At 46.2% G+C, this 24,797-nt stretch overlaps 1 protein-coding gene across 1 annotated transcript; it reads left to right on the top strand.

Annotated features, from left to right (window-relative positions):
• Positions 1-2,065: 2,065 nt before the first annotated feature.
• On the top strand, positions 2,066-11,233 carry LSM11 (LSM11, U7 small nuclear RNA associated). The gene is made up of 4 exons (XM_057411990.1): positions 2,066-2,531; positions 6,673-6,812; positions 7,569-7,652; positions 9,055-11,233. Exons 1-4 carry the CDS (start codon positions 2,105-2,107, stop codon positions 9,457-9,459), a joined length of 1,056 nt encoding a protein of 351 aa, XP_057267973.1. The 5' UTR covers positions 2,066-2,104; the 3' UTR covers positions 9,460-11,233.
• The last annotated feature ends 13,564 nt before the right edge of the window (positions 11,234-24,797 follow it).

Below are 24,797 nucleotides of genomic sequence, written 5' to 3'. Positions count from 1 at the left end.
GTTTTTTATACTTTTGAAAAATAAAAATAATAATTTCTTCCCTGTTGTGTTTATTACTGGGCCTTTATTTTCCTGAGAATTTTACTAGTAATGGGTGAAAGTTGCAGAGAGGGGAATTAATAGTCAAGGTATGGTAGAGATTTGAAGTCTGTTAGGCCATGGGCAGTACACACTGTGTTCTCCTCTTCTGTGCCCGGCAGCAGAGTTGGTGTGTGTCTCCTGCTGGGCAGCAGAGTGAAAAGTGGTACCACTGGAAATTCTGGTGCCTGCAAAGAGGCCGCTGAACCAGTTTTGTACTGCTGTCTTCTGATTTTCCTGGGGATGACACAAGACAGTGCTCCTGACAGTACGGGTTAGAGGGAAAACAATCAACTAATTAATCAAACAGTTAAATCCATACAACCTCTCTGAGCCAAGATAGTTCTGCCAAGGTAAAGGAGCTTGTCCCAGTGCAGCTGGGATTGGAGAGAAACAACCTATTTCAGTATAGAAATACAACTATAATGATAGAACAGGTATTTATAAGGATATTACTGCTAGAACAGCAATTGGGCACGCTGCTGCTAAGGGAGAGACAGGCAGGAGTTGGGACTGGCCATAAAACTGGAAGCAAAGGCTAAGGTGGGACTGAATTAGTTACCCATGAATTTGTACAGCAGCCTGCTCTCTGTTTCCTTTTTTCTTCCCCCAGGAAGAACTTACACATTTAAGGCGATGTGTATTTGGGTTTGGTTTTGTTTTTTAAAAGCCACCCACAAGGTGCTGATGTAAACTACACCTTTGTAGGTTCTTCCTGAGATTAAACGATGAGCCAATGTGCTGCTGATATCACAGGGCTTCCCTTTCACGGCTGTGTTGTTTAACATGAAGCAGACTCTGTGGGAGAATGGGGATAGAATTTCCTTTGGAGAATGGGCTGTGTAATTCCCAGGAAGAGGATATGAGGGATTATGAGAGGATGATTCCAGATGAATCATTGCACTCACCATTGACCCTTAAGCCCTTCCTGTTTGCATGTTGGTTTGGGGTTTACTTTCCTTTGAGATGCTGTGTGTTGCTATCTGTTGCCTGACTTGGGACGTTACATCTAAAGCAACTGTTCCAGAGGTGGTAACAGCTGGATTTTGAAGTCAAAGTTTTAGATTAAGAAATTTGGCAACCATGATTCATGCATGGAAAGTATTATGTACCTTTTTTGTCTTCTATGACTACCTGATCCATAAATACACTGTGGAATGTATGTACATGATATGTGTGTATATTAGGTCATCCTTACAATAATACATAAATGCATCTGCGTGCATATGGACGCAGACTTTAGAACCAACATACGGATTAGCTGAAGAACCATACCCTTTGATTTGCATTAATATAAATGCTGGAGAAAGAAAATCCCTGTGCTGTTGTCATGCGTCAGGTCGTTTCGGCGACTTTGTAGCTGTAGGGGGAAATAAATCTCCCCAAGGCTCAAGCAGCAGACAGGTGTTAGCACCACATACAGCTCAACCTGCGGCCTGTGCCTGTAGGGATTTCTACGGCTGCAGCAGTCCCGTACGGTGACCCAGTAAGGAGTCCTTCCGTAACAGGAACCACAAACGTACAGGACCCAGGTCTGGAAGATTAATGGGAGGCGATGGAATCCGTCTCAGTAAAACTGCTTTGCAGCATTAACACACGGGGCCTTGCTGTTCCTGTGCTTTACACCCTTTTTACGGGTTAAAATGCAAACTCCCTTGCAACCACCGTTTGCCCAGGTGCTATTTCATGGCCAGGGCGGTGCCGTTCGTTCCCTGCGCGGCGGCGATCTCCTACATCAGCTGTGGGGCTGCAGAGGGAAACCCGGTGCAGAGACCAGCCCCGCCGGCGCCACGGGCCGAGGGCAGCCGTAGAACGCCGCACTTGGCGCGGCTCCTTGCGCGGGCGCGGCCGACTCCGCCCCTCGGCCCGCCCCGGACGCGGGCGGTGCTCCGCGGCCTCTGCCCTCCCTTCCCCGCGCAGCGCGGGACCCGCTAAGGTTGTGCGGCCGCAGGGGGGGCTCTCCGGACGGGACGGCAGTGCCCCCTGGCGGCAGCGGGGTGCCCCGGGCCCCTGCCCGCAGCCCGGCATGGAGGAGGAGGAGGGTGCCGCGGGCGGCGCGGAGCCGCGGCATCCGCGCCGCCGGGTCGGAAGCGAGCGCTGCCCCAGCCCCAGCCGCTTGGACGTGAGCTCCAGCCGCTTCGACCCGCTGCTGGCGCTGTACTCGGCCAGCACGCCGCTGCCCTTCCCCTCCGCGCCCTGCTTCAACAACCTCGCCGAGTACGAGAGCTTCCAGCGCGGCCTGCTCCGCCCGCGGGGCCGCCGCTCCGCTCCCTCTCGCCGCGGCCCGCCCGCTTCCCGCTCCGCCCGCCGGGGCCCGCCCGCCGCCGACCCCGAGCGCATCCAGCGCCTCCGCAGCCTCATGGTCAACGCGGGCCACGAGCAGGAGGCGGCCGAGGGCGGGGGCACGGCCCGGCGCCGGCGGGCACCGCGCAACGTCCTCACCAGGATGCCCCGTAAGTGCGGGCGGACACGGAGGGGTGCTGCGGTGGGGAAGGGAGCGCGGGGCGGCTGCAGGCAGGGGTGGAGGGCGTGAAGGCGCGGGCCTGGGCCGGGTGCTGAGGGGGGAACGCTGTAGGAGCTGAGCCGTGGGGTCGAGGGATGCGGCGGGGCCCGGGTGTGGCCGGAGGCGTGGAGCTGGGATGGAGTTTGGGGAGTTGGGAGGTTGTGTTCTGGAGGAGGCGGCGGTTGGGGGACAATGGATGTGGGTGGTGGGGAAGGGGCAGGGCTGGAATCCGGGTGGAAAACGGTGCTTGTGTGTTAGGTGAGAGAGCGGGGAAACCGTGTGCGTATGAGGAGCGGTGAACTTCACAGGAGTGCTTATTCAGAGATGGCACTCGCTATGGTGACGTGCTGCTCAGCTGTGTGGTTGATTATGTTGATCCTCTTGATTGAAGGAAAAAAGGATGCGATACTGCTGTGCTTTTGAAAGTGCACTTTTTAAACCAGGAATCAGATTTGAGCCCGTTCAGCTCGTGACTAAATCATAATAACCTCGGCATGAGTCTGTAGCACACTGCTATATATATCTTAGTTACTAACTGTATGTCTCAGGGGCATAAATACAGTGCTGGCATTTCTAATACCATCATGGTAGGACAGTGGTGGGAGGCTGGAGGCAGCTGTGATGCTGATACAAGTTTCTCCTGTAAATCTGTGGGTGCAGTCAGGACGATAGCCCCTGCACGTGAAGGGGTGCAATTCGTGTGCCAACGCAAGCATCAGATGGCATTGCTATCAAATGAGATGTAGCTTTAGTGCACTTAATTAAACACATTGTGTGTTTTTTGGAATCAAAATATCTCTTCTAATCACCAGCATCACTTTAATGATGTTGTTCTATAAAGGCAAAGCCCAGAATGTTCAGTCCTCAGTGCCCAAAGCAGAACTTTGTCCTTGCTTAGACGTCAAAGCATAATGTATTCACTGCTGTAGGCACTGCATGATGCTAATGTCCCATCAACTTAGCATTCTGCACAAATGCAGAGGCTCTGTTGGTGTAGGATTTCCAGATGAACTGACCTTAAATACTGATTTAGCATCCTAAATGGATGCTGTGATGGAATTGGGGAAAGAAAAAAAACAAACCCAACCCAACTGTGAAAATTAACTTTAATGGTGGTCTAGCAAATAAATTACATGGTTCCATTAAGAGCACATACTTAATATGCACACATCTAAGGCTGGGCAGCATGGACTTTGAAGCAGACTGGCACAGCTGCCATGAAAAGTGCTATTCAGCAGTCTGGAGAGCTTTAAGAATAACTCCTGTAAGCAGGGGGTCTGTCTGCACTGCAGATGGGCCCACATTTGAAGCCTGGGTTCTGAGGTGGTGGCTGCGTCTGAAAGTAACTGATGGGTGGTTTGCTGCATCCTTGTGCTCCCAGGTAGCAGTGACAAGGTACGATGTGTTCCCTAAATTCAGTGGGTCAGAAGTGTAAAATGGAGCTAACGTTTTGCCTGTCACAAGACATGATTTCAGATGCAGCCACAAAAGTGAGAAGGAAGCTGCTTGAGCAGTGCCTGTGTTGGATCAGTTCAGGAGAAGCTATTCCTAATTAACTTTGCATTGACCAAAGGGGCAGAGAACTCATGTGCAGGTGGTTAATGCAGAGCAGTTAGAAAGGCCTTTGGTAGTGCTCTGGGTTATTTCAGCTGTTCTCATTTGCTTTGCTATTATTGCTTGGGTTTGGTTTTGTTTTTAATCTTGCCTCTTAAAACCTTGCCCTGAGGACAGGGACTTGAACTTCACCAGAGTTTGTATCTTTATTTTCTCCCTCCTGGGGTACTCACCCTCTGGCTTGCAGTAATTTATTAGCTATTCTTCAGAATCCTGGTATTAAGCATGTGCTTACTGTACACAAATAGGGATTGGGTTTAGCGTACAAAACCAACCAGGTACATCCTTCCTTGTGGATTGAAAACCTATTGATCCTGGTACATAACAGCATCAGCAGCCACAGGCAACTCTATCTATGTGCAGAGCCTGGTCACCCCAGGCTTTGCTGCTTGCAGAAGAGCAGAAATGAATTCCTTTCATTGCTGGTTTTATTGTTTTGCCAGAAGTGGATGTCAGATTGTTTAAAGGCTTTTGGATTCTGTGTTCTGCCCTTTTGATCAAGTGAAGTTGAAGGTTTGCCCTGGTGAAGCTGCAAGGGCAAGTGGAAGAGTGTGTCTTGTCTAGGTTTGATAGAGCCGCAGTGTTCTCCACCAGGCCTAATGGGGTGCTGACAGTCAAAGGCATAGTTGGGAATATAGACAGGATGTGGATTTTCACAAGAAGTTGTAGATAAACTTCCTGTATAAAGGGAGCATTGGAATTTAAAATCTGACTCTGATAAGATGCTGTAGATTGTCAGAATTGGGTAGAAAGAAAGAGTGTTTTCTGATTAAAAGCATCCATCTGATGATGCGATGGTGTCACCTGTGGTTCCTGCACATCCAGAACATCAGTTCCTCATCACTTTGGCTGAAAGAAGCAGAGAGACTTGTGAAAAGGCCCCCACAGGCAGAGCTGGGAGGTACTGAGGCAGCTTATGCTCTGTGTGAAAGCAGTTTTCTCCAGCTACCCAGCTGGAGAGGGCTGGCAAGACAACAGTGGATCTCAAAAGATAAATGTTGTTAGGTTAATTCAGAGGCAACTGCTTTAGCTTTCCCTGCTGTGGCTAAGAATTACCATGCAGGCAAACACCGCAGATCAGCTGTCATATGGCAACGCTTTACACTCACAGGATGTATCTTCTAGCGTGCAAATCAGGCCTTGAATGCGTGGTCCCTAAAGCACAAGGCGAGAGATCATCCCTGACTCAGATATTTTATTAATATGAAGAACCATGTGAGATTTTAGACCAGTGTTTTCCCCTGGCTCTCAGAAGGAATTGTACAGCAACCCTGGGGCTGTGTTTGCACAAGCAAATGAGTAGCTGTAATTTAGCACTGGAATGACTTTGCTGTGGTGTAGGTGGAAGTTGTAAAGTAAATAATATCTACCCCTCCAGGTAATTTACACTTGCAGAGATTTTCTAGTGTGCAGATAAGGCGTGTTCCTATCAGATAAGCTGTATGTTTTCCTGAATCCCATTGTGCCGAAAAGGGGCTGACAAGAAATCTGGATGGGGACTTCTTACAGGGCATGTAGTGACAGGACAAGGGGGAATGGCTTTAATCTGAAAGAGTGGAGTTTCAGATTGGATACGGGGGAGGAGGAATTATTGAGGGTAGCACTGGCACATGTTGCGTAGAGATGCTGTGGCTACCCTATCCCTGGCAGCGTTCAAGGCCAGGCTGGATGGGGCTTGGAGCAACCTGCACACATGGAAGGTGTCCCTGCCCATGGCAGGGGCTTCAACTGGATGAGCTTAAAGGGTCTTTCTAACCCAAACCAGTCTGGGATTAGTGTTCTGTGGGTTAGCTGGTTTCATCGATGACTGTTGCGTAGAGTAATTTCATTTCTTTGCTGCAAAGACTTGTGCATCTTTGAAGGGTGTTCTGCTGCCTGCTGGAAGTTCAACTGAAACAATCCATTTTCATCAGTTTAAACAGATCCGGTTTAGTTAGTTGAAGATCTTTGAGTCAGTCATTGTTTCAGAAATCGTGTAAAGAAAAGGAACACACCTGATACAGTAGTTTATTGAGTAAAGTGCCTAAGCTGAGGTAGCCTTAACTAGGCACTGTCTTCATAACTCACTCTGCCTCTGTGAATGTTCTTTTCCCTCTGAACCACTTCTGCTTAAGGTTAGCATTACTTTGCATGTTTCTGAAATGCAGCAGGAAGATTTTCAGATGAGGCTGTTTTGGCTGCGAGTTATGTAAAGCGAAGCCTTCATATTTTCTGAAGTCTTTGCTGTCCCACTGTAAGAAGAGTCTAAAAGAAGATGGTCTAGTAATGACAACTGCAGTGCATTACAGTGCTCCAGGGCTTCTCTTTTCTTTTGCTGTGAAGACAAGTGTTGTGCCAAGATCTGCTGTACTTCCACTCTATGTCTATAGGAATATACATAGTATATTCTTACATATATTTTTAGACACACATATGTATATACATATGTTTATGTATGTATTTTGTTGAAAACCTGTGTTGTTCTCTTTGTGGTTTAGTCCATGAAGGCAGCCCACTGGGGGAACTTCATCGCTGTGTCCGAGATGGTGTAAGAATCAATGTCCATATCCGCACTTTCAAAGGACTTCGTGGAGTCTGCACAGGTTTTTTGGTTGCATTTGACAAGTTCTGGAATATGGTAATTACTTTTCATTTAGTTATTGTATCCTTGATTTATAACTGGTATATTGAAAACTTGAAATTTGTGATAGGTTTGAGCAAACTACACTGTGAGAGGATTAATGTGGTATTGTGGTTCATAAAACTAATTTGCTCTTGCACCGAGGGCTGGGTTACAGGTGAAAGTGGTGCCTGGTGTTGGATTGGTGCATCTGAGAGTAGCCATCTTAGAGAAGTTTTAGGTGAGAGAGGAGCTTTGAAGAGTTCCCAAGATCTTCAAAGGTTTTGTATAAGAATTCAAGAAGGTGGAATATGAGGAATATAAGAAGCTTCCGAAGCTTTCTCTGCAGAACCCAATCTTCTTATAGTCATAGCCACTTCTTTGTTTTCTTTCACTAGCATGTCATTGGGATGTCAGCGACAAAAGCTTTTCCTTGTGTTCCACCTCATGAAGATTTTAAAGACAGCGATGGAAAAACAGCTATTAAATATTTGTGAGCATGGAGCTGTGAAAAGTTTGGAAGTGGGGAGTGGGGGTGGATTTTGCAGGTTCACAGAGATTTTGCAAGTAGTGCAGGACAGATGCCAGGCTTTGCTGCTGCTTTTATAGCTCACTACAACTTGGATGATTAAGAAACCAGCTTCAAAGCACAGCTTGTTCCTGGGATGGTTTTTCTCTTAGAACGTAATTCCATAGCGCTGTGACACAAAGCTGGTCCAGAGCTTCTTCATGTTTTCTTTTAATCTTGACCTTTCTGTTTCTTCTGTCTTCTAGGCCCTGACAGATGTAGATGAGACATACAGAAAACCAGTGATGGGCAAAGCGTTCTACGCAGAGCCTCAGCTCTCACTAACCAGGGTAGGTAGCCATCTCCAGCTCTCATTTGCCTTCTTAGTGTCTCCTTTTTCAAAGCAGTAAAAGGGGAGCATTGATTGGAAGACTGTATTTATATTTCAGTACTTTACCTCCTTTTATTACAGATGACTGCAAAAATGACTTGAACTGGTTTTCAGATCAGAACAAAGCAGTTTTCTGACCTTTTTGAAATTTGGTCATAGTTCAGTGTTAGAGAAGTTCTACTTTGGAGTTGCTAATATCAGATCACAGTTGCTACCACTGTGTAGTGCAACATGCTGACATTCTATAAGATCACTCTGGGTTTTGATTTGTTCAGTGCATTCTGCTGCACCTATGATTGATCTGGTTCACATTTGTCCTGTGCACGTTTGGCAGTGCATTACTTCGACACCCATGTTCATGGAGTGACAGTTTTTGTCTCCACCTAATGAAACAGTACATCTCTGTGGTCAGTTGAACTTCTGGTCTAGGTACTATGAAGCCCAAGATTTGGGACATTGCTCTGAAGCAAAACACTCTCTAGGATCCAGCTACAAAAATGATGTGTATGAAGTTGAGAACTGAAGAGATGATAGATGAAATTCTGAACAATGAAGGGGAAGAAAAGATGTGTCAGAGCTGTGCCTATTGAATGGCAGAGCTCTGGGCCTTTCAAACATCAGAGAAGTGTCATAAAAACACTTAAATGATTTCATTATGAGGAATTTACTTTCAAACTCCTGCCATTTCAATCTGTTTTCTGATAGATCCCACCCTTCCTCTTTTAAAGATTAGTTAAAAATAATCAAGTTGCCATTGTTCCTTCATCCACTCTCACAGGGATTGGTGTTCTGTCCTGTTGCTGGGAAAGGGACAGGCTAACCGAGAATCTTCTTCATTTGTCTGTATTTCATAAAAGTTTGCCTGCTGCCAGAGTAAAAGCAGTTTCTTTTCCAGTTTCAGCACATGTATCCTTAGATTAATGAGCTCATACAGTGCTCTGGATCTGTTGCTCTAGCTTTTATTATTTTTCTATTGTTTGCGGCCTGCTCATGTCCCAGAATACCCGCATGGCATGATTTAGTTTGTTTTGGGGAACACAAAAGGTCCATCATGGGGCAGCTTGGTAACTGTCTGTCGGTCTGGACCAAAGTTAAATGCAAACACATCAGTATTGCTTCCCAAATTAAATTCCTTGGTGCTCACATGAAGGCACTCATGTGCATGCAGCAGATGCATTCACCTTATGTCACTGGTGGACTTTGGCAAGAAAACATAGTCTTTATTGCTGGTAAAGATTCCTCACTCATTATTGTATTGTGAGCTCTGATTTGGGATTGTAGATGCAAATACCACATAGTAATGCTGAACAAGCACCTCTTGTTTTATGAATGTGGTCATATACACAAATGCTCTTTTACAGCTGTTTAACAGACTCAAGCTGCAGGATTCCTCAGTAAAGAAGGGAGCTGACTCAAAGACTGTCTCAGAGGAGCTAGCCCTGACAAATGACTCTCAGATGCTGGGGTCGAAAGCTGGATCAGGACGAGGGAGAGCAGAAGATGAGCGTGAGAGGCAGAAACGCTTGGGCAGAGCTGGAGAAAAGAAGATGCCAGGTGACAGTTCACATCTGGCTGCCAGAGGTGAAGCTGATGTGGGCAGCGGGACTGCCCGCACAGAGGGTGCCAGTGCTGGTGGTACCCGTACAAGAAGCCAGTCACGGAGGAAAAGGCGGCCCAAAGTGGATTATCAGCAGGTGTTCACACGTCACATAAACCAGATCTTTATTCGAGGAGAGAATGTCCTGCTTGTCCATTTAGCACATTGACTTAGCTGAGCCTTTGTCAGTGTATTTATTTGATAGCATGAATTGCCGCTGCAGCTCACATCGCTATTTAGCATTCTCGTTAAGTATGATGGTACTGTGACTGGTTTCCCATTGCCATAACAAGATAGGGGAAATAATTCTAACTGGAGCATCCTGAACTTGATGCCAAAGCAGCCCCCTTAGATCTCTGTTGGGGATTTCTGTTGCTGACGGGGTCAGAAATGCAGTTGTTTCTGTGAGATGGGCACAGATCCTACTGCTCCTTAAAAAGAAGCTAAACAGAGAGGGCTGGAAGAGAATATTGGTGTACTCGGCTACAGGAGCTAATTGTGGCCCACATTTAAGGAGCTTAAGGTTTTTGTTTGCATGTTCTGAGTAATCTCAAAAGAAGGTTGCTAATGAAACTGATAGTTTATCTGCTGCTGTTACATGGATGTTCTCTTTTCCAGACAGTTCTGACAGTCATTTTGGAAGTATGAAAAGGTGGAGTGATGTGCTACTTGGTGGCTATTAGCTGCTTCTTCAGTTAGCTCTCTAATGCCCTGTATGATAGAAAGCCTCTCAACTGAAAACTACTCTTTTTCTCTGAATAATGGAAGGACATTAATTTGTTTTTACAATGTCAAAGCTTGGGCTTCTGGTTTTGTATGCTGTGCTTTAGCCCTGTGTCACCAGCAAGCAGCTAATGTAGCTGATCCACAGGCCTCCATATTTGGAGTTTCTCTGTAAATATTGTGGTTGCAGATGGCAAATTGTACTTCCATATTTCACCCATTTGCTACTTGGTGTAATAGTGAAGTTTGCAAAGATGTCATTTTTCTTCTCAGATTTAAGTGTTTGTGCTGGGCACAACTGTACTGTATCTAAGCGCCTTTCAAGTTCCCTCTATTGAAACTAGAGGTGCTGTGTTTCCAGCAGCTCTTACGGAGGAGAAATCTTCATGGGTCTTTCCTATCCATGTGAATGATGTATCATCTAATTCCATTTAAACTGAGCTTTGGAGGTGCGCTTACAAATGTTTTGAAGTATAAAAGTCAAAGTCAGCTTATCATATAACTGCTTTCCAAGAGAGCTACATGTAGAAGTTTGAGGGTAAATGAAGCTGTTACATTATCTAGTCTATTCCCTTAGTTGTTAAAGGACAGTAGATTTCATACTGCTATTCCTATATTCATCTCAGCTGACTTACGCTTTGTGTTTAAGATGAAGTTGGGAAATTGCTTTATAGTAGGGCTTGTGTTGCATATAGAGGTTGTAAGTCTTCAAACTGGTTGACATGTACTCTCAGTGACATGTATTTCTGTTGCTGCAAATGCAACATGCTGCTTGCTTGTCATTAGGGGTATGTCTGGGGTTTGGGTGGATTACAGAAATCGTTTAGCAGGAGTTTCTGGACACACAAAGCAGCTGGATGCCTCTGGGGGAGCCTGAAACTTTTATGGCAATGTTTCAGATGACAAGGGCCCCTGAGCTGCAAACCCAAGTTCAGCCTGGGACAGAAGTGCCTCAGAATAAAACGTACTGTTGGCAAATCAGTTTCATCAGAGGGGGTAAGGAAAGAATATCTACAGTTTCTTGTTATACATAACTTTATTGGTGTCATCCCTTCCTGCTATGATCTGAGACTGGGCACTGAAAAGATTCTTCTCTTGAAGGTTCTTGTTTCCTCTCCTTTTAGTGCTGTTCTTGGTTGTGTTTTCATGTGGTCTGCAGTTCTCCCTACCTCCTTCTCTTGTCAGTATTTTATCTCTTCAGGACATTCTAATCCTGGTTTAGGAAGACTGTTCTTTTATTCACCCCCAGTTGTCCTGGGTTTCTGAACCTTTCCTGGTTGCCAACTAACCAGAACGCTCACAAATTATTAGAAATGTGAAGCTAGAACAAGAGGCTTATTTCTGCTCCTGACTTCTCCTCAGCTTTTGTAGCAGCTGAATGCTTGTCTTCGTTATGGTTTTGGTTGTGGGTTGCTTTTCCCCCTCTGCTTTCTGACTGGTTTGTTTTTCTTTCAGTTTGGGATGACTGATCTCTGCCTTTTCCATTCATGCCAAAGGCTACTGGTTTTGACCTCTCCTCTTTCCTTCATGCTTGACCAAAGGGTGTCAGATCTCCACTCAGGCCTATGTACTATGACTTTGAATTCAATTCTTGCTCTTCTTTACCTCATATTCTTAATTCTCTTGGTTTGCCCAATTTATACCACCTTGTGTTTCCTTTCAGCAGAACCTTTTCTCTGAAACCTTGGAGGTGTTTGTTGCTTCACATCTACAAGTTTCTCTTTTTATATTTTATGAAAAGTGCTGGTGCTTGGACTTGAGTTAGTGCCTTGATTTTTGTACCATCACTGACACCTTTGTCCAAAATCATCACCTCAGTCAACAAACCTGGTTAAGAACTATCCAGTTTGTCTACTTCTTTTGCTCTACCTCATTATTAAACTATTCCTCCTCTGTTCTCATGGTTGTCTCATCTGTGGGGTTAGTTAAAAGTCTCTCTTCCAATTTAGATTTAATCACTTATTTGGTGGTTGTTTCCTACTTCCTGATCCTCCTCTTAACTATTTCCAAGCTGCTTCCTAAATACAGCCTCTTCGGCAACTTCAGATCTTCCAAAGTGTCTTCCTTTTCCCTACTTTCTCTCACATTGTATCTTTTTAAAGTCTGTTATCAAAGTGCTAGTTTATGAATTTTCTCTTTCATGCATAACATTTGTGATTTAGTCTCTTTCAAGCATCATGATCGTGACTAAGGAAGCGATCCTGTATGTGTGTCACTTGCGTGTTTAATACTTCAGCTGAAGTTGCTCTTTAAATAAAATCGAATGTGATGTTCTGAAGTGAAGTCATCTACCTCACTGAAGTCTGTTTATGAAAAAAGAAGTCAGCCCTTGGAAGCAAACAAGTTTGATTAATTTATTGATTGTTTCTGGTTATTTATTTCCACGTTTTTCCTCTTCCAAACTCGGCATAAAAATCCAGGTTCAAAAAGCTGTCTGCTTCTAGCAATTCCTCTCTTGCTGCAGCGTCATGGGAGATATGTGAGCATACACACCTCGAGTCATTGTGCTAAAGAATGAAGAGGAGGAGCAGGAGGTTGTCTTAAGAAAAAGAGCAAGCTGTGTGAGAGTGAAAAAGCTTTGGGCCAAGTATAAGAACCTCGGGAAAGGATCCCAGTCCTGGTTGCAACCTGTCCAGTGTTTTAGGACATTGTTCAGCCTGGTCATAGGTGATGTCACAGGTCCATCTCATGGTGTCATCATGTGTCTTTCCATTGCCAGCACAGTTCAGTAGAGAGCCAAGTCTCATGGTTATGTTAAGAATGATTTTATTTGTATGGTGATATAATCCTAGGGATTGCAGATGGTGGGAAAGGGGTTTTTATGGAACCACAGCATAAAACCTTGCTGTGTCATGGGGTTGCAGGGAGCTGGTAGGGAAAATCAGGCTGAGAGCTGCTGTGTTAGTCGTGGTTGTGGGTATCTTGGCTGGGATAACTTCCTGGGGAAACCTCTTGCACAGGTACTTTATTTTTACTGAACACATCTTAAACAGGGCTGTGGCAGTAGAATGGAGAAGGTCAAAGGAAAAGGAGCTTGTAAAAGGTGTGGGTATAGTGGCACCTCTCCGCTGACTTCTCCAGCTTGTTAATTGCCTGGAAGTTGTTCGGGGCTGTTTTCTGCTTAGTGACAGGTATTTGGCATGTCCTCACCAGGTGATTACTTGAAGTAGCCAGCGAGAACTGTTTTCCATCTGCTTCTTGTCCTTCAGTTTCTGGATTTGCTGTTTCTGATGCAGCTTTCCCTTCTGCATCATTTGGAAGCAGGGCAAGGTCTCTCAGCAGGAGTAGGCTTGACTGCCCACTGGTCTCTTTTTTCCCTTTTATAATAAGAAATATTATACCCTGTCTAGTTTTGCATCCAGATTGCCTTTAGCTGTTCTTGGTTTTCATACTCTCTGCGGACTTCTGGAATTATTTGTTCAGAAGAATTGTGTATCTTGGATTGATTGGAGTAAACTGATTTGGGGGTTTTTAATATTTTTACTTACTTTCTTTGCTAGGTTTGCTTAGTTTGCTGTTGCAGTCACCTGCTTGCACCTACAAATCACTGTGGGTGAAGAAAAAGCAGCAGAGAAAAAAGATACCTAATTTTTGTTGAAGCCAGCATCCTGCCCAACATGCTGTCCACACTTACTGTTTCTATTGCTTGCCAGCACTGACATAAGTGGGACGGATGGAAACAATGATTTCATCCAGAATCTTGAAAGAAAATGGAAAGGCAGCAGGGACAGCAAACTGAAAACACTCAGTTTCTGAAGATGTGTATCCCCAGGTAAATTTCTTGCCTTTGATTAAACAGGTCAGAATTATAATGACTATCTTAAATTGCAAGCTCTGCAACTGGATGAAGTTGGAAGGCACAGTGCTACACCCTGTCAGAGGCAATGCAGCAACAGTAGCAGTAATGCTGATTGCTTCAGCCAGGCAAGCTCTTTCCTTAGAAGCTGTTGATTTCTATGCAAGTGTCTGCCTCAGAGCATAACTGAAAAATACTGCAGATTAAGAAATTAATGTTTAAAATTCATGATTAAAATTAATGCTTTTTCTCCTGCCTGCGTTGCAAAGTGTAAGACATAAACGCTGAAACATGCATCTTCTGCATCCCAGAACTGTTTCAGTTCATGCTTTTGCTTCTTGACATTGGCTTAAAAATCTGAAGTTTATACTGTAGCAATCCTAAGACAGTCTTTGTTGTAACAGAATTTATGGAATTCTTACTGTAATTACGATATTACAAACCAAAAATATCCATTCCCCTGGATATTATGAAGATGCACAAATAGAAATGTATGAAGCCACAGCTGGAAGAAGAGATGGTAAATACTTTCCTTTTAGTGAAGGAAGGTGATCCTTCATTAGAAGGAGTAGTTACTTCTTCACTGAAGAAGTAATTTCCGAGGTAATTCTCCCGGTTTGCAGGTGTGATGGTAGGTGAATTAAACATGCACAAGGTGCGAGCTGAAAGATGCGTGGCTCAGTTTGTAGACTTGAGTATCAACAGTCTGACTTTACAATGAGAGTTTCTAGAGAAGGAACAGTTTACAGCCCTAACATCTGTGGCATTAGCTCCATGCAGAGCTTTCTTGTCGCTGTTATCCTTGCTCATAAGGAGATAAATACAGGGGATTTTGTATTTATTCTTGTGTTTATTCTTGTGCTGCCCTGTACAATGTTTTTCAAGGTGTACATAGTGGAGAGATCTGACTTAGGTGGACAGAGGAAGAGAGGGGCGACCGCTTGCAATAAGAACCCAAGGGCTGAGACCTAAAATCTAAGCAGTATCCTTCTGTCTAATGAGCTATAAATCTAGCAAAGGAAGATAGAGTCCAAGCTGAGCTTTATTTTTCAGTTTACCAAAAATACTAATACCCTGGTTGGGTATACTTGGACCAAAAGAGAAGAATGCACTCACATTTTCATTGAGAGTCTTTAACTCTGTCAGACGTTTTTCCAGTAGTGCCTGTCTCACCTTCAGATAAATATTATTATGTTTTTTTGAAGTCCTGTTCTGTTCACATTGCCAGTAATATGCATTTCGCATTCAAAAGGTGCTTTTTGAAGTGAGTGTCATTAGAAGGACACCCGTTTTCAGGAGGTTACATGTAGTCTTCTGTGCTAATTTATAAAACACTTTGTAAGACATCACAGCTTTTTCTGTCAGGAGTTGTCCATGTATCTGCAGGACAAACATCAGCTGTTAATGACAGAAATGTGGAGTAAAACCTCACTATTGAAGAGCACCTTTTGCTGCTATTTTTTACCCATTAGCAGCCTGGGCAATAAAAAACAGGCCACTTGGGAAGAGCTAGGCATGTGTGAGGGTCCCCCTCCAGGTGGGCACTGCAGGGTCAGTGTGCTTGAGAGAAACTTTTCTTGATGGAAAGGAATGTGCATAATCTACTGTAAGTATAACATGGACCTCTGTACATTTCCCCAGCTCTAGGCTTTCATGGCATGCTGAAAGGAGAGGAGAGAGGAATTACTTTACTTTGTGATAACTCCTTGGAGTGTGAGGGTGCTTTCCAGCCTGTACCCTCTTGTCATGCTTTGGCCAGCACTGGGCAGTTGTGCTCTGCAGGTGAAGGAGGAGTTGCAGAGACAGTTCTGGAGTGCAGCATCCGTTATGCTGTGAGTGCTTCACAGTACAACTGTACCCCAGGGGTCTCTGCCAGACTCCATCCCTAATAACTGACACGTTTCATCCTGCCTCTAAAACTTGGCAGAGGAAACCCAGTGGGAGAAAAAACAAGTAAGCAAATTTTCCCTTTTGAGGCAGGGATGGTGAAAGGCTTGGTTATCCTTGTTAGCTTCCTGGGGGTGCAGGCAAAAGGCCTACCTTAGTGGAGAAGTGTCAGAGATGGCTTGTCTCATGATGTTTACAAGTCCTTTTAGATGTCACTGTAAGTGCTCTTGCTTTTAGCTGGTAGAAGTGAAGGCCTGTCAGGGAAGGAAAATGCCTTCTGATGTTTCTGGGTAACTATTTTATTAGCTGCTAGCTTCATAGTATACACTTGGATGACTTAGCTGAAGAAAATTAGTACACCTGAGACTTTCAGTCAGTCTTGTATTCGTTTAGAATGAAAAGTAGTTTGATCAGCTTGTGTAAAAACATATCCATCCTTTTTTCCTCTCAAAAGATCAGTGCTCTCCCTCAGGAAAGAAATGAAAGCTGCTCCTGCTTCTATAGCGATTGCTTCTGATTTCCAGAGCTTCAGAGCAAAGTGCAGCTGTGTCATTGTATCTTCAGTGTGACACATCATTCTGAGGTGAGAAAATGAGAGAAGCGTTTGGCTTCTTTAAAACTGCAATGGGCATTAAGAGGGGAGCAGTTGTGTTGACCCCTCTTCAAACGGGGCACGCATCCACTGCAGTCGCATGGACTGGGACTTGGTAACCAGTTAGTCATCTATAAAACTTCCTTAATGAATCACAGAGGAGCAGCGTGACCTACCACGCTGACATGGGACAAATTCCCATCTCTCTACTGCCACTTGCTCACTGAAAGGCCTTGGCAAGCCACTTCCTTCCCTTTCCCTCGTGCTCTGCAGCTGGAACCCATCTGAGAGCAATCCTTACCCTACAGGGATTCGGGGAAGTGGCGAGTGCTACATAAGTGCTAAGTATTGCTACTAAAACTATAATGTGTCAGGTAATGCAGATACATACATCATCTGCCCTCTTCAGGCACTTGACTGTTAGCCTTAAGTCTCGGCACACTGAAAACGTGCAGGATATCAGGTACAATGACACCCTTCAGTCCTGAAATTACTTGTGTCTTCAAGGTCAGATTTGGTGACTTCAATATCTGTTTCACAGCTGCAATACCACGTTTTGGCCAAATGGTGATAAATAAGAGTGTAACTTGTTTGTAATTCCTTCTCTGTCTTCCTAAATATTTTGTTTCTTGGGAAGCTGATGCTGCTATGAACACATTGAATTTGCAGCATTCTGCTTTCCATATGTAAATGTTTATATTTAAAATTGCCAAGACTGCAATGCAATAAATATATCCCTATAACTGTTTGCTTCAAAGCATGTTTTTTTTCTGTGCTCTGTCAATATACAGTGATGAAGCTGCTACTGCAGCATTTAGGACAGATGCTGGGATGTGGAGACTGCCAGGTTTAAATGCTAGCACTGCTGCCTACTCCCATGACTGGGGGGAAACCAGTCACTTGTGTGTTCAAAAGTGTGTTAATCTATAAAATAAGATCATTATACATGTCCTTTAGAGGGGCAGAGGGGAGGTGAACTTCATGTTGAATGTGAGAACTATTGGCCTGATAACTCCAAGGTCTGTTACCTTAGAGTGTTGTCTTCTGCTGTGCCATCAGGAGATGGTTTTCCAGGCATCAGGGAGGTCCAGAGCCAGCATCCAAGCATCCTGCCCAGCATGTGCTTTGCCAACAGGGAACCTGACTTCCAGGAACCTTTTCATTCCCATGGTAAATGATGCAGATGCAGAGATGGATGTGGCTGCCCAGGGAGGTTGTGGAGTCTCCTTCCCTGGAGACATTCAAAACCCGCCTGGACGCATTCCTGTGTAACATTATCTAGGTGTGCCTGCTCCGGCAGGGGGATTGGACTAGATGATCTTTCGAGGTCCCTTCCAATCTCTAACATACTGTGATACTGTGAGATGGTAACATACCCATGCTGTGGAATTAAGATGTTTTCTAAAAGGATTAATTCCCATTGCAGCCCAGGAGCCGTTTAAAGAGAGCAAAATCTGTGGTTTAAAGGCAGGAGGGGCAGTATGAGGATGAATGTAATGAGGAGGATCAGACAGAGAACTCACAGAAGAGGTCTGCAACCCATTGACTTTCATTTGCATTTTAAAAGTGCTGTACACTGGGAGTCTGCCCTGTCTTCCATGTGTATGATGTTTCCCTGGTGTCTTACAAGATGATTTACAATCAGTGTGGCAGTAAACTCTTACTCCTTTGGATTGCAGTTGTGTCTGTTTAATTTACAAGTCCAGAGGACATGAGTTTTCCTTTGATATTCATGCAGGTGCTTAAGGGTTTGTGCTCAGACACCTGCCTAAATTGGAAGTCAAAGCTGTCGATTAAACTGCAACAGTTGTACTCACAAGCTGTTGGGGAAACAAGTCCTGTACTGCCACAGAAAAAAACCCTTTCCTGAGCTTTTCTCATTGTGTTTTAGTTCATTTTATATATATATATTTATTTATAAGCACTGACTTTTCTAGTGTGGGACGGTCTGTGAGAACACGGTACCACGTCAATTAGAAGCTTCTGTGTCCTAGGCTGATGTAGTAGATTGGAGCAATTTGGCCCTTCTTGTGCTGCTGGGGGTGAAGGCTGATGGCCAGAGTAGCTCCTGGTGGGTGTGAAGAGCTCACTCACCCACTCCACCAGGCTGTAGTAATGTCTTATATTGCTCCACCTGCTTGTAAAGCAAAGAGCTCTGCTCTGGCAAGTAACTGTGTGGGTTTTTCTGCATGCAGGTGACACATCTGAGTGTGTTTAAGCAGATGTTCTGATAGCCCAGGAGAGTATTGCTCAAATTAAGGAAAGATGATTGCTGGAGTGGGGAGGAAAAGTCACAGATTGCAGAGTTGATTTTAGTGCTTTCTTGGTGTTCTATAGAGCTTTCTCCTCATCTTCCTGATGTTATTCTGTCCCTGTTTTGAGAGGAGAATTGAAATTCTTAGCGAAAACACAGGGGAGGAGACGTCCTCCCGCCTGTGGGAAGTTACACCTGTTCTAGCAATTACCCCCCCCCAGCATTATCAAATGTTGCCTGAATTCTCTCAACAATTCTCAACTTGGAGTTGTATCTCCTTGCTGTGAATGATTTATTAGCCCAAACAGCAGCTTGTTCCCCACAGTTTCTTATGAGCCTGGGAGATCTTGCTCATCTTGGCGTTTACAAGTCTGTCCATAACACAGACCAGCGCTTAGGTTTGAGTGTCAGGTTTTCCACAGCTTTGCAGTCCTCAACAACTTGAACACGACAGTGTGTAGGAAATGAAGTTTTAATGATTCAGGTAAGTACGTTGCTGGTTCCCATGTTTGTTTTATGGGTCAGTTTGGGTGATACTGAGCAAGTATCTGAATAATTAAATTGGAATCATAGAATGGTTTGGGTTGGAAAGGACCTTAAGATCATCCAGTTCCAACCCCCCTGCCATGGGCAGGGATACCTCACACTAGACCATGTCACACAAGGCTCTATCCAAGCTGGCCTTGAGCACTGCCAGGGAGGGATCATTCACCAGTTATTTGGTCAACCTGTTCCAGTGCCTCGCCACTGGAATCATTATATCCACTGTCCGTTCACTCAGAACCCTAAATTGAAGAGCACCACATGGCAGTGATAACTGTGATTGCACCGCTCTGCCTCGGATCTGCTGGAACTCAGTGCAGTGTTTGTGAAGCTCTTCCAAGATAACTGCATCCGTTTCCTTCACCACCCTGGGCAGAGGAGGCAGCTTGCCACAGGAAGAGGTAATTGTTTGCATCCTGATGGCTGCTGTGAGGATCGTGCTCTGTGTGTCCCTGCCACTGTGCTGCCTCGTGCTTGGGAAGTGGAGGATGCTGAGGTAAGGCTCTGTGTGTCCTCTCTAACAGCTGCGTCTTGCTCCATGCAGGGCCTACACAGGTCTTGCTTTGAGGGAATCCTACTGCTGTGTATGCAGGTCCTTTCTGAAGGTGGGGTTGGAAGAGTGAATAGGTAGATCCTTTATATGTGCAAAATGACCTGTGCCAACGCCCAGAGGCTTTTACAGCTTCTTGTTGATGCTCTGGCCTCCTCTGGGACAGCTCCAGATCCCTCAGACCCTATTCTGCTGCTGCCAGTCTGAAACAGCGGAGGACCCAGCCCCAGTACTCTGTCTGAGGAAGCTCGAGGCAGGAGATGGATGGGCACAGTGGGGGTTGAGGTGTGTTCCTGTTCTGTCTGGGGGTCCTCTTCTTTGGGAAAGCATTGGGGAAACTTTGAAGGTACTGGACTTGTCTCTTCCATGGGCACTAAATGCTCAAAAGCAGTTGTCCAAAGAATCCCCTATGTGTGACAGCCTTTCAGGCTGCTTTCTTCACCTGGGAGTCTTGGCCAGATCGTAGAATCCCAGACTGGGTTGGGTTGGAAGGGACCTTAAAGCTCCTCGAGTTCCAACCCCCTGCCATGGGCAGGGACCCCTTCCACTAGAGCAGCTTGCTCCAAGCCCCTGTGTCCAGTCTGGCCTTGAACACTGCCAGGGATGGGGCAGCCACAGCTTCTCTGGGCACCCTGTGCCAGCGCCTCAGCACCCTCACAGGGAAGAGCTTCTGCCTAAGAGCTCATCTCAGTCTCCCCTCTGGCAGGTTAAAGCCATTCCCTTGCCCTGTCCCTACAGACCCTTGTCCCAATCCCCTCTCCAGGTTTCCTGTATCCCCTTCAGGCACTGGAGCTGCTCTCAGGTCTCCCCTTCAGGAGCCTTCTCTTCCCCAGGCTGACCCAGCCCAGCTCTCTCAGCCTGGCTCCAGAGCAGAGCTGCTCCAGCCCTCCTAGCACCTCCACGGCCCCCTCGAAGACCCCCCCGCAGGTTATGGGTGATGCCGGGCGCGCTCTGCCGGGCCCTGCGCCTGCTCTGAGCAGCAGAAAACCGCTGCTGCTGTCCCGGGGGAGCGATGGGAGCGCCCCGAGCGGAGCGCGGCCGTGCGGGGCCGGGCTCTGCGCTGAGCCCCGGAGCTCGCCCCTTCCCTCCGCTTCCACGAGGTGGCAGTAGAAGGAAAGGAAACGCGTGGCAGGCAGCGTTCCGCAGCACGTCAGTCTGGAAGGGACCCCGGGTCATCCGCTCCAACCGTTCTAGGCAAGGCCTGACCTAGAGCAGATGTCCCAGCACCCTGCCCTGCCGAATCTTAGACGTGTCCGGTGTTGGGGAGTTCACCACTTCCCTGGCAGATTATTCCGATGGCTGTTACTGTGGACAAATCTTCCTCCTGTGTCCAATCAGAACCTCCCCAGGATTAACTCGTACCCATCACCCTTTGTCTTTTCCATGTGACCCCTGTAAAAAGGAGTTATCTTCTTTGTGGCCACCCTTTACATACTGAACATGGTGATAAAGTCACCCCTGAGCCTCCTTTCCTTAAGGCTGAACAAGCTTAGATCTCTGTCTCTCCTCCTGTGTCTTCCGAGCAGGTGAAACACCACCGGATCTGTCACAGGGGCTGTGCAGACACAAGTCTGAAGACTTTGCTGAGAAGCAGCCCCTAGCAGAGGGGACCATTGCTGGACCAAGCTGCAGGAGCAGCAGCGTGGCTCCCAGGTAACTGCTGTCTGTGTATTAGAGTAGCAGGAGCCCTGTAGCCATCCAGTGTGGATGATGGCCATGGGTGGTAAAGTGTTGACTGTGGGAGGAGAGCAGGATCTGCTTGATGATGGGTGTACTAGAGCATGTCTGGAATAGTGACCGCTAGCAGATGCTGCCCAGGCTGTAAAACAGTGCTCTGTGGGTATCCACATGTTGTCATGTATTTACAGGCAGAAATCATGTACAATTTATGCATGATGCTGAGGAATAAATCATTTAAAGTAATATGCTTTGGGTATATGCTTCTGTGCTAGAGCTCTCTGTCAATGCACCAGCTTTGGAGAAGGAAACAGCCCCTTTTCTGTTCTGCTGTTTTGGGGGATGAGGCTCAGGTGCAGTAAGTTTTACTCGTCAGAGCACGGTCAATGGAACAATCGTGACGTTTTGATCAGGAAAAGGATGTGAGAGTTTGAGGGGTAAGACTGATGCTATTGTGCCAATGGCATAGAGCAGCAGGAAGGATGGCAAACAGGATAGTGATACTGTGCCAGATGGAATGGTGCTCTGGCTGTAGAGCCTGGAATCAGGTGTGATCTGCATTGCCAGCCTGAACCAGGTCCTTGATGTAACTTGCCCTAAAAGCAGCCCAGTGGTGTGACTTGGAATCAGCTCCTGTCTCTTCCAGATCACCATTGGCATTCAGGGTGTTGCTTGCATTGTAGTAATGTTTGCCTGCACATAGTCTAGTTTACAGCAGTGCTTTGCATTGGGTTTGCCCACCCTCCTCATGTGCTGACGCTTTTATACTAGTGAGATAGTATTAATGAATTCATTGTAAAAGCAGCCGTGTGCTTGTCGTTCCTTGTTGGGTCAGGGTGCTCTGAAATCCCCCATTCCTCAGTTTGCCGTTGTAACTAAAAACACAGGCCCCTAGAAGAGGCTTGTGCTGTCTTTGACTGTTCAAGACATGGCAAATGTTAGTGCAGCAGAGTGAATCGCTTGCAGAAAGCCATCCTCTGTCCCAGCCTCACATCTATTACCAAGTGTAAACTCATGAACAAAGAGCTGGTGCTTGCCACAGTATCCAGGGTAAGGGCTTTCAGAAAGTGCTGCAGGCTGACAAGGGAAGATTGCAAGAGGCTGCAGCCCCTGACCTCAATAAAGGCTTCAAAGGAAACTCCTGAAAAATTGTTTTTGCAGCACAAAAAGAGAACTCCTCTTGGTAAAGCAGCAGCCAGCAGCCAGTGCACTTTTAATAGCTGAAACCACGTCAGGGCTTCTGCTGACTGGGTGGAAACGACATATTTACTTTGCATGTAGGTGCTGTTCTGTAATGTCTTTTTTTGCTCCATTAAGAGGACTTGATGCTCACAAGATGAAGAGATGAAGGTACCGGCTGAACCCCCCCCCCCCACTGCAGCGACCGAGGGAAGGAGGCGCTGGGGAGCAAGAGCCAAGTGAGTGCTGGTTCCTGCGGTGGGCTGGGGTGCTGGAGTCCCAGTGCCCAGAGAGAGAGGAGACCCTGAGGAGCTCCTCACCAGCTCAGCCACCTTCCTCCGCGGTGCCCCTGGCTGTCCCTGCAGTGGGAGCACACAGGCAAGGCAGGGGGGCTGAGCCGGCCCAGGGCTGTGCAGTGCCGCTCATACAGCGGGTGTGCTGCTTGCTTGGCCCTGGCCACAGCTTTTGGCTGTTTTCCTCCTTGCCAGCTTGTGGCTCCCCCGTGTGTCAGGGGTGTGCTCCCTCACACACCAGGTCATTCACTTCGGCTGCAGCACTCTTCTCTCATCAAGCTGCACGTCCTGCAAGAGCCAGACCCACTCTCTGCCTGTGCATGGGATTGTGTCCCACTGGACTTCATTCCCAAGGCTGAGAACCATCACTGCAGAGAGGCTGCTCGTGGTAAGGGGGAGACCAGGGCAGCTCACCTGGCCTGAGCAGTTTGTCTCTTGTCCTCCCTCACCTTCTGCCTGCTGCCAGCCCAGGCTTCAAACATGGGCCATGGGCAGCTGCCCCTCGCTGCAGCCAGTGGCACAGGCAGAGCAGGCAGCTCCCCTGACATGTTTTCCCAACCCTTTTTATCACAGGTACTTAAGGTTTCCCATGAGCTGCAAGCCCCAGTGTAAGGAGCAGAAGGTGACAAGCAGCTGGTTGGGCTCCTTCCCACAGCCCAAAGGTGGCATCCATGGAACAGAGATAAGTACAACTGCCTCCTATCAGTATTCACTCTGCTCAATCCACCCAGTGCTGCTGGGGACCCAGAGGCCAGGAGAAGGAAGTGACAGTGTGACAGTCATACATATGGGACAAAAATGGAGCACTAGGTAGGGAGATTGATGTGGATCAAATTGGGCTGGAAAATCACCGAAGACCAGGTGATTTTAGGAACATTTGTGTTTGGGAAGTTTAGGAAGCTCAAGGTAGAGGCAGACGCTTCCTCCTCTCCTTTTTACACCTTGGTGGCACTCAGAAGGATGTGGTTCCCTGAAGGGAAGGGACAAGAGGTGAACAGAGGCAAGGGCAGGGAGACACCTGAAGGAATGGCTTTTAGGAATTTAACCCTTAGTGTTCTCTCATCCAGGATTTTGTTTGCAACTCAAAAACAGGGAAAGGTTTTGGTAACCTCATAGTATCACCAACAGTTTGTTAAAAGACTAATTGCCAAGTAGCTTATGCATGTGGGACCATTAGTAATTCTGTAGCTATGCAAATTAAAACAGTGATGTATGATTTATAGCTTTAATAATGTTCTGAAGGCTCTTAAATTTTAATCACTTGCAACATCCTTTTTAATATTCAATTACTTTATTAACTAATTAGGTCACTTGCTGAAAAAGCACATAAGGCTGGTGCTATTTTAATATCAGCTGAAGATCACAAAATACCTTTGAAATGGTGTAAATGGTTTATTTATTTTAAATAGATCATTAAGATGCTATAATTAATAAACCAGTTACAGAAAGAAGACAAGAAATTGATAGGTGCCCAATCACAATAGCAGTGGCTTCTCTGCTTACTTTATAAATGGTCACAGGGATGCTGAACTGTGTGAATGTGGCCACTGAAGCACCTTCCTAGATAATTCGTATTCAGCTGAAGGGATAAGGCTCAAGATATGCTTGGTTCATTATAGATGCTTTTTGTATGAATTTGGCTTTCTATTGATAAAAGCTCCACAGATGACCTTGAAAAGTTAAAGTGTTTGAAAGGACAGCCCTCCTTTGCTGCCTGCTCTTTTATCTGCCTTGAAAAAGATAAAACCATAACATCATAGTCCTGCTAATGCTGGGCTGAAGGCAGAGCTCTTGCGGGAGGGAAGGTGGGTGCCTAATCCATGACCTATCTGCTCCACTCAGCATGGGTGAGCACTTGTTCCTGCCCAGCCATAGGGGCTGTGGATTCACAAGGATAGAAAATCATACCCCTGCAAAACCCACACTAGTGCTTGGCTGTAGTGCAGAGCTTTACACTTCCAGCTTACACCAACCCTTGATGTAAAACCTGAAGTTTGAGAAGCTAAATTTGTC

Source organism: Pezoporus wallicus, unplaced genomic scaffold, assembly GCF_028554395.1.
Source record: "Pezoporus wallicus isolate ANWC-B61680 ecotype Strahan unplaced genomic scaffold, APGP_CSIRO_Pwel_v1 contig_6354, whole genome shotgun sequence".
Lineage (NCBI taxonomy): Eukaryota > Metazoa > Chordata > Aves > Psittaciformes > Psittacidae > Pezoporus > Pezoporus wallicus.
This window is presented reverse-complemented; position numbering and strand designations above follow the sequence as displayed.